This window comes from Panthera onca, chromosome B3, assembly GCF_046562875.1.
Source record: "Panthera onca isolate mPanOnc1 chromosome B3, mPanOnc1 haplotype 2, whole genome shotgun sequence".
NCBI classification, from domain to species: domain Eukaryota; kingdom Metazoa; phylum Chordata; class Mammalia; order Carnivora; family Felidae; genus Panthera; species Panthera onca.
Window position 1 is genome coordinate 136,490,527 of NC_138344.1, and position 10,307 is coordinate 136,500,833.

The following is a 10,307-nucleotide window of genomic DNA, read 5'->3' on the forward strand; positions in this document are numbered from 1 at the left end:
TTGCATTCATCTAATTTCTCACAAAGAGCGAGTATCTTATTTATACAAACCCCCGCCCACAATAAAAGGTTAGAGTAGAATTATATTATCATATGCATAAAGCAAAACAAAAGCACGTCCGGGTTGGCACAGTGGCCCCAATCAACAGGCACTCTTTTTTTTTTTTTAATTTAATTTTTTAAAATTTACATCCACATTAGTTAGCATCTAGTGCAACAATGATTTCAGGAGTAGATTCCTTAGTGCCCCTTCCCCATTGAGCCCATCCCCCTTCCCACAACCCCTCCAGCCACCCTGTTTGTTCTCCATATTTAAGAGTCTCTTCTGCTTTGTCCCCCTCCCTGTTTTTATATTATTTTTGTTTCCCTTCCCTCATGTTCATCGGTTTTGTCTCTCAAAGTCCTCATATGAGTGAAGTTACATGATTTTTGTCTTTCTCTGACTGACTAATTTCACTTAGCCTAATACCCTCCAGTTCCATCCACATAGTTGCAAATGGCAAGACTTCATTCTTTCTGATTGCCGAGTAATACTCCATTGTATATAGATACCACATTTTCTTTATCCATTCATCCATCGAGGGACATGTGGGCTCTTTCCATACTTTGGACTATTGTTGATAGTGTTGCTATAAACTTGGGGGTGCATGTGTCCCTTCAAAACAGCACACCTGTATCCCGTGGATAAATGCCTCGTAGAGCAATTGCTGGGTCGTGGGGTAGTTCTGTTTTTAGTTTTTGAGGACCCTCCATACTGTTTTCCAGAGCGGCTGCACCAGCTTGCATTCCCACCACAGGCACTTTAAAACACAAAGGCCCCCCAGGAGACCGAATCTGCTTCTTGGCGGGGGGGGGGGGGGGGGGGGGGGGGGGGGGGGGGGGGGGGGGCAGGGGGAGGGGGACTGGAGGAGGCACCTCTGGCCTGTCCTGTGTGTGTCGCACAAGAAAGCCCTGGGAGGAAAGCTGTAGGTGCCCAAGGTAGGACTCGGTCAGTGCGCGCTGTTGAGATGAAGGTCAAGGACATTTGGACCAAGCACTGATGGGGTTTGCTACACCCACCGACATTTGAGACCCTCCCCCTGGGTCTAGAACAGTGCTGAGAACCCACTAGATGTTTTGTAAGGACACATTTGCAGTACAAATAAATAAGACAATTGATATATATGGCTAGAGTTTTTTGTTTTGTTTTGTTTTCTCACCTAATAGGAATCCAATTCACGCTTGGCTTGCACATAAGTTACTCGGCCCTTTGCAGTAACTTATCACACGCTAGGGGAAGGAGAACTAATCCTGGGAGCCTTGCATTTTGGATTCCATTCCAGACACTGGCACGGCAGAGCCCCCCTCCTGCAGCTGTGGTGGGAAGCAAAGGAGATTTTATGCGGGCAGGGTCTCCGCTGTCCCTGGCCCACAGCAAGCAGAGAGCAAGAGGGCGGGAGAGTGAGAGAAATACTAGGGAACTGATTATGGACGATGACAAGTTCAAAATCTGCAGAGTGGGCCCATGAGGCTGGAAACCAGGAAGAGTAGACGTTGTAGTTCAAGTGCGACTGCTGGTGAGATTCCCTCTTGCTTGGGGGAGGTCTGTCAGTGGACCTTCAACTGATTGGATAAGACCCACCCACATCATGGAGAACATTCTGCTTTACCCAAAGTCCACCAATTTAAACACCGATCTCCTCCAAAAACACCTTCGCAGCAACATCCAGAATAACGTTTGGCTACATATGTGGCCGCCCTGGCCCAGCCGAGTTGACACAAAATTAACCATCACACACGGCACGTGCTGGTGGGAAAGAGGATTGAGCCGCATCTCTTAGAGGATCCTCGCCTTCCTTCCTGGAGCGAAAACCTTTGACCTTGGTGCACAGACACCTCATCCGTACATCCCATCTCAGAGTCCAAGAACGTGAAAGTGTGCTTTTACACACTTTCAGGGATGTTAACTCATTTCATCTTCAACTTCACCTTGGAATCATACCAGCTCATTGCCACGGGCAGGAAAAAGCCTATCCTGGCCTCCCGTGAAGGCGTCACGTGTCGTGGCACCAAGGTCTGTGAGGAGGCGCGGTTTCCTGTGACCCTGGGGCAGCCGAGCTTTGAGGAGCCGATGGAACTCACTTGGGTGCCTATTTCTTCTCTGTCCTGCCCTAGCCTTTTTCTTACATGTGCCAGTGTAGATTTATTTTGTCTCATGGATCACCGCCCACCCTCCTTTAGCACGGGACACCAGGGCCCTACCACCCTCCACGCACACCCTTCAGCTTACGGGGCACGAGGGCTCAACGGTGTCTGTGAGTGCCCTTCAGCACGAAGGACACGACGCTCTCACTGTCCTCCGTGGACACCATCTACTCTGTAGGACACGAGGCCCTCGGCCTCCTCTGTGAGCATCGCCCTCCCAGCTTGGACGTGAAATATTCACAAGCGGGGATCTCCAGGCCTCCGTCCATCTGCTTACGTGGCAGACATCACTTCCTCCACATATTCTAGAACAATCTATCTTACTGCTCTTCTCTCAGGTGAGCGTCTTGCCCGAGCTACTTCTCCGGGCCTCTCCCCTCTTGGAGCTCGTGTGCTAAGTGGGATGCATATGGCAGCTCTTCCCTGGGCCATTTGGACATACTTGTTAAATGAAGGCAAGTCCAAGCCCTGAAGCGACTCCTCTGGTAACAGATGGGGTTCCCTCAGGGTCGCGTTGTCCCCGGAAAAGAAGAGACTTGTGTCCTGTCCTCGACTCCGCCACCGCTGGGCTTGCAGTGGACCTTTTGACTCTGGCCTCCCTCCCCCCGGTCCTGGCTCCAAGATCTAATGCCCCACCTCCAGGTTACTCCCACTTGGTCACGTCTTTACGTGGCTTAGCAGCCCCTGGTGCCCCGTTCTTGGCATCCAATCTCATCCCCGGCCTTGCCTTTCCAGCACGGCCTTCTGGCTCTCTGCCAGCCCAGGTCTATTTCACCCTCTGACCTAACCTTCTCTGGGTTACTGAACCGAACTAGCCCACCCAGGTGAGGTCCAGCCTTCTGGACGTCACTCTTGGGTCAGCTTCTTTGCTCAATGCCTTTGCCAGACCATGCCCATGGTCTGACCTCTGTGGTCAAATGACTTGCTGCTATCAGACCCCATGATCGTACGTCCATGGGGCAAGTCATGGCCAGCCAGGTGGTATCCAGGTCCCAGGGTCCCCTACACACACACACACACGCACACGCACACGCACACACCCCGTTCTGTGCATGACTGCCTTCCTGGCTCTTTCCACCTCATCCGTTTGACTTCTTATTCTGGGGGGTGGGGGGCAATGATAACTTTCTCATAAGGGGTCTGGACAGAGAAGTTGCTGCCGACATACTTGGGGGCCTTTGCCTTCCTAGGTGCCTTATTTCCCCGTGGAGCTGGATGGACACACAGAGGCCCACTGAGGTGTTTGTGGGTGCTGTCTGTGGCAGGACCCTGCCTCTGCACACCCAGCTTCCTGCCTGGGGCTGTCTGGCAGGGTAGATGAGGGGGCAGTGTCTGACTGCCAGCTGGGCAGGAAGCAAGACCAACGAGATGGCCACACACAGAAGAGGCCCTCTCGCACCCAGCTCACACCCCTCAGCGTCGCTTCCCTGCCCTTTCTCAGGACAGAAGACACACCCATCAAACGTCCCTAGCAGGCCCCCCACCTCTCCTTGTCCTGCCCTGTTCCAGGACAGAAGGCCAGCAAAGACGACCCATCCTAGTTCCATTCTCAGACCACAGCTCTCAGCCTCAGCTTCTTTGGATTCAATAGCAGTGGATTTTACCCACTTTATTCAGAAGCAACTGGATTCCAGCTTCGCGGAGCCCGGCCCCATCTCTACTCTGCCGCGGGGTTGAAGACGTTGCCCATGAGGAGGGCTCTCTGAGTCATCCAGTCCAACACAAATAGGAAGAAGGGTCTGTTGAACTTTGCCACCAAGGGGGCTGCTGTATGTGAGTGAAGGGGGATGGCCCTATCCGCGTCCGTGACCTTGCAGGCGTCCAGCTCGCCTTCCTTGCTCACCTCCATTGTGGCCTCATGCGTCACCCGGGGAGAAACAGGTCCCGTCTCAACTCTGGGTGTGAGCTCGCCTGGCTGGCTCCCTCCATGGCTGAGGCAGGTGGGGGAAAGCTGACGCCCATTCCAGAAGAACCACCCGAGGCTCTTCGCTGTCTGGCCCGCCCTTGAAGGCCAGATGCCTCAGGGAGGGGTTCGCACTAACTGCTGAGCTCAGTCTCCCCCAGTGTAGGCAGAGGGCTTGAGGAGTTTGGGTGTTTACATGAGAGGAAAGGGGGATTAGAGTTCAGAGGGAAGCTGGGTGGTCTCAAGGCTTAGGAAAAAAACCCTGTAGAATCACTGAGGGAGGGGCCTTTCAAAGGCTTTCGGGAAGGATCCCGGGAGAGAAAGGGCCGGAGGGGGCTAGTTTTTCCTGTCTCCGTGCAAGCACACACAGTTTTCCCTCTGTGTGGGAGCAGTTGGGTCAGAACACCCAGGTCCACCCCTCTGATCTATAGGAGGCCTTGGCGGGTGGGGGATGTGTGGTGACATGGCTCCTGTACGGTGAGGGGCCTGGCATCCTTCAGACCCGGCCCCACACCCCGCACTCAGGGAGCACTGGCCCAGCGGGTCTGTTTGAATGGAACACAGTAGGGAGAGCTTATACCCGAGAGAGCAGCATCCCAGCCGGGTACGGCCCTGGGAGCTCCACGCCGCCGTGCCTTCCATGAGTGACAGCTCGCTCAGATCCTGTCCCCTCCTCCGGGGTCGTTGGGAGAGTCAGGTGAGAGAAACCTGCAAAAGTGCTTTGTGATCTATCGAGTGCTGCGCGGTGGTGAGGCTTGCGATCGCCGCTTACGTCCAGGGTGGCGTGTCACGGGGTGGGGGGCCCAAGAGCAGCGGGTCAGCGGTGACCTTGGGGGAGTAATTGGCGGGCAGCGCCTCGTGCCCACAAACGCGCCACGGCGTCTGGACGTCTAACAGGTGTCTGGGGCCGGGAGAGCCGGTCCCTGCTTGCTCATCCGCACCCCGCCCCCCTACCTCGGGCCCTGGTAGCGGGAGCTGGTGTCTCTGACTCTTCCTTCCCTGCACCCCAGCTCTGTCTTCAAAACGCACGCAGAGCTCCGCACCTCGGCTAGCGCTCCGGCCGATTCCCCATCAAGCCCGGTTCACCCCTCCCCTGGGTCATCAGCCACCCCTCCTCCTCACCACCGCGGGTGGTCTGGCATAAAACACACGTCAGCTCACGGCAGCCTCGGACGCCCCCCATGTGAGTCAGAGCAGACCCCGGGCCTGTGCGGGACGTGGGGACCCATGCGGCCCGCCCTGCCTGTTTTCCACACTCGCCCTCCGCCCCTCTCCTGCCCACGTGCCATGCTAGCTGTGTGGGCCTCCTTGGGGGTCCTCGAGGATGTCAAGCCCACGTCTCCCTCAGGACGCACTTGTTCCCTTTGCCTGGAACATGCCTCCCCTCGACGTCCCCTCCAGGTCCCCTGGCCCTCTTCTTCCCTTCCTCAGGCCTTCCCAGCCCCAGGCCTTTCCTGGCTGGCCCTCCCCAAGGTGCCCACCGCACCCGGCACATTGTTCACAGTTTCTCTGCTTTCCCGTCTTCACAGAACGTGTCACTGGTTGACATGATACGGACCTACCTGTTGGCACGCTCACTGTCTGACCCCATCGGGAGAACAGAACATCTGCGAGGGTGAGGCTTTGTCTGGCTCGCTCATAACTACATCCTCAGAGCCTGCAAATGTGCTTGATGTAATGATCTGTGAATATCTGCGTGACTGAAAAACCCCAAAAGCCAATGGACCAAGATTTATAACTGCTATTTTCTGAAAATTGTTTTTCTTTTTTCTTTTTTTTTAATGTTTATTTATTTTTGAAAGAGAGAGAGAGAGAAGGACAGAGAGAGACAGAGACACAGAATCCGAAGTGGGGTCCAGGTTCTAAGCTGTCAGCAAGAGAGCCCGACATGGGGCTCGAACCCACAAGCCGTGAGATCATGACCTGAGCTGACGTCAGAAGCTCAACTGACTGAGCCACCCAGGCAAAAAATTGTTTGTCAATCAGGACGGTTGTGAATAACACAGAAACTCTAGAAATTGCTCTGCGCACCTCAAAAACAGCTGGGAAATCCTCCTGTGTGATGCCAGAGAAGTCCGCTGCTGGAGTAAACACATTTCTGATGCCCACCTTGGGAAGCAGTTTTTTTAAGTCTATCTTGGAGGAGATCTTGCACTTGGGCATAATTAAGTGCACCAGTCTGTTAAGAGCGAAACCCCCAAGGAAGCTGAAATACGTCTCTCTCCTTGTCCAGGGGAAGCATTTTGCTTGGGCTTTAAGACCTCTTCCAAGAGAAAGGGGAGAAAGGGCGGGGCACGAGTGCGTGTGTGCCGAGGGATGAGTGGTGTGGAAGCGTGGGCCGCAACCAAACACATCACTTCTTAAAATATTCCTTACTATTCAAGCTGTGCCCTCCCCATCCCAGAGAAGACGAGGGTCAGGCCAGGGGATCCCAGCCCTGTGTCTGGGCAACCCTCCAGCTATAGGCAGGGGCGTAGTTGCTCACAGAGCAATATAGTTTAGCCTGTGCCAATGTGATGTTAAGCTTCTGGCTGGATAGTAACCCAGTTATTAGTTGGGTTCCTCTGTTGGTGTACCCCCCGCCCCCCCCCCGTTCCAGCCATGACATGGCATGAAGTACGGCTGTGGCAGATGATGGCACGCACACTCTCTCAGGGCCCTCAACCGCAGCAGGTGCTTCCTGGGCAACGGTCTGGGCTTCCACGTGGCACGGGCCGAAAACTATCTGGAGATTTCTTCCCAGTCTACGCATTTACTGCCCGAAGACTGCCCCTGCCCCCGCCAAGCTCAGTGGGCCATTGAGAATCACGCTTTCATTATGTGATCTGTCCATATCCGCTTGGGCCATGGTGGACACCTTACCTAAGCTGGATCAATCCGGTTCTCCCTTCCAGGAATATGTAATCGGAACCGAAATAGGTTAGACTCACTCTGGAGTGGAGCATTTGCTTGGCTGGAAAGCAGCCGTGTCTGCCCATAACGGTCTCCGCTGAAAATTTACCTCTTGGGATCCTTCCCCAATCATCATACCTAATTAAGATCCCCAATTCATACTGAATCCTGTCTTCTATCTCCCTACTCATTCTCTCCGTAGCTTTCAATGCAATTCGAATTTACACCTTTGTTAGTGGACTCACTGCCTCTCCCACCAGATGGAAAATCCCACAATGGCAGAGAGGCGTTTGGCTAGCCATTCTGTTCCCAGCACCAGGGGGTGTCTGGTGTGGCGTAGGTGCTCAGAAAACATGTGTTGGGTGAGTAAACCACGCGCTGCATGGACGAGAGCTGGTTTGCTGAGCTAGAGAGGTTAGGAGCAAGGATGAGTGGGACATCGGGGAGACGGAATTTCTAATGACATTGCTGTCCCATGTCTCATGACACCTGGCTGTGTCGATCCCCTTGCGTGTATCTTTCCAATACGTTCCTTTCTTTACCCCCTTGAGCACGTACGAAGTGGGTTTCTGATACATGCAGCCCGAAGAACCGTAATTAAGACAGTTTAAGGGGCGTCCGGCTGTTAACAGAAGCCAGGCCACCATTGTCCCTGCTTGGCTTGTTCCATTTTCCACAAAGATGCTTGGAAGTAAGCAGAATCTCAGTTCCCCGGAAATAAGACTTTTGCACAGAGGAAGTGAGATCTGAGCAAAATTTCAACGTGAATCTAGAATGTCCCTCCAGAGTAGCATACCTCGTGCCACTGGATTTCAGAAGCGTGGCGTTTTGAACAATCATGTGATTTAGGGCAGAGTCGGGCTTTCCCACATCTGGGAGCATGAGGACTAAGGACATGTTTCCAATGTAAGGAATTTTGACCGTTGTAGCAAACAGCTCCTCCAATCGGCTATAAGTCACTTGTTCTGTCTTCCACATCATGTCCACCCGCACTGTGGTGTGCACTCATCCACAAAGAAGTCCTCCTTGCACATGAGGTTGGGATGGAAAGCCATTTCCCAGATGCCTAGGGGAATCGGGAAGGAAGAAATCAAAGAGTGACCTCTTGGAGAAGGCATCAGCACCCACATGTTTGGGGGACCCCAGAGGGGATCTTCTAGCGAAGGGAGCAGTCTCCTTCCAGTGATGCCTTGACCTCAGTGAACAGAATATGTAAAATTCCAGATTGATGCAAAGGAAAGAAAGGCAAACACATGAATTTTGAAAATATTCACCATAGGCTTTCTTTAAATCTGTGTTCCTCAGAAGATGTTTACCAAAACGCTACCTGCCTCTGGACCTGTAGCACCAAGAAAGGATTTTCCTGTCAAATAATTTGGGAAACATTGAGCCCAACATCCCTTCTTTGAAAACTCCCAATGCCTCTTAGTGTGTTAAGAGTTCTAAGAAGTCCTATGACAAAAGAAATCTGTTTGAAATGGTTTAACTTATTCAAGGAGGGAAATGTTTTGCCAGAAAAACATACACCTGCGTGCACATGGCTGCCCACACACTCCTGCATGCGATCTGTTTCTACCATCAAGAGTTACTCCATTTTACTCCAAAATATCTTAAGTATGGCAAACGATATGATTGAGAGGGTTGGGAGCAGAAACGCTTAAAAAGGCCGGACAAGACAATGAAATTAACGCAAATCAAAACGTTTCGGATCTGCTGGTCTATGGGAAATGGGATATAATTACCAAAACTACATGTGTTTCTGACTGAAATCTTTTAGGAAGTGCAAGGGCAGACGTTATACCCAAACAGGAATTCACGCACTCGATAAACCTTACCTTTGAAGAAAACGTAGTTAACGAGAAACGGGAAGGTGTGAGGGTTCAGAGAGGTGATGAATTCCTTGGTTCCTGTGTGCATTTTTTTCAGCCACAAAGTGCTTGATCTGCTTCTTGTTTTTTTTCTGCATCTCGAAAGTCAGTCATCTGGGCCTTCACATCATATACGCCCTCTGTGTCCCACGGGGACATCGAGGTGAACTTCCTATCACCATCGATAAAGAGGATGTCCCTGTGCTTCAGATGTCCCTCCCTCTTCAGCCGGCTCAGCATCCGAACGACACTCTGGAACCCCTGGTGGATGTCCCACACCCTGATGACTTTGAGGTCAAATCCAAGGCCCTCTAGGAGGTTAGTGCACGTTGTGGATCTCATACCCGGGGAAGTCATGGCCAAGGAGGCAGAGATACTCAGAGCGGAGAAGATGCTATTCTTTCTGGGATGCTCCACTAATGGAGTTTTGGACAATTTGTGGGTGAAGGCCTTATTGCCAGCTTCTAGCTTGTGGTGCAGAGGTGAAGTCAACCAGACTCTTGGCCTTGAGCAGCCTGCCCTACGCCCTCATTGTCCCCTCCAACCCCCAGCAATGGCCCCCCTATCTCCCACGCCCTACCCCCATTGCCCCAACAGCCCCCATCCTTCACTGCCTTCTTCATCCGCCTCGTATGAAGGGGGGATGGGGCGGTGAAGGGTGGAGGACACTGTGGTTGAGGAGGCCAGGGAACGGGAGGGGGCTCTGGGATGGGGAACAGTGGATGGAGGAGACCCCCGAATAATACACACACGCGCTTATTACCCTGAATCTTCCATTGTCTTCCCTCAGGCAGGTACTACCTGAAACATGGCAAAAAAGAGCAAGAAAACACAGTCAGGTGGAACCCACTCTGTCCCCAAGAGAAAGGTGGCTTACCTTCCAGAGGAAACTGCTGTTGCCACAAGCTCTTTGCATCTGCCCGTGCCATATTTATATGGCCGCTGGGGCAGTGGAATGGATAAACCTGAGTTAATATTAATGACCAACAGATCATGTTCAAATACTGTCCAAAGCAAACCACAACTGAATCATTTATGTTATTTTCTTCCTTGCGCATCAGTCCCCCCCTGAGCCAATGAGCAAATTAATGGTTACGGGGCCATTTGTGTTACTGGCCATGAATTTGCTCAGGCAGAGTTTCGGCACACATCTACTTAGGGTAGAGAAGGACCCAGTGAATGACCTGGGGCCATCAGCAGAGGGTGGCTACCTTTCATCTAGGTCTTAAGAATTAACGCAGGAGTCTACACATCCTCAGGGAAGTTTGAAGAGGGAATTCTAGGTGGTGGGGTATGTATGGTGGGGGCGCCTGGGAGTAGGGGTGGGGAATCAAGGCTATGTGTGTAGGGTCATTCCGAGTGTAGAAGGAACTCACTCCCGGCGTGTTGGAGACAAACCACTTACGAATCCTCTTCCCAGTAACAACTAAAGAGCTGGATACAATCGTCAAAAGCAACCAT

General features: G+C 52.5%; 1 protein-coding gene across 1 annotated transcript; it reads right to left on the reverse strand.

Moving 5' to 3' along the window:
• Positions 1-3,840: 3,840 nt before the first annotated feature.
• LOC132669797 (uteroferrin-associated basic protein 2-like) lies at positions 3,841-10,307 on the reverse strand. Its single transcript, XM_081795821.1, is given in 8 exon segments — positions 3,841-4,071; positions 6,118-6,265; positions 7,775-7,980; positions 7,983-8,044; positions 8,814-8,901; positions 8,903-8,935; positions 8,937-9,345; positions 10,252-10,307. Coding segments are annotated over 8 exon segments (1,233 nt in total).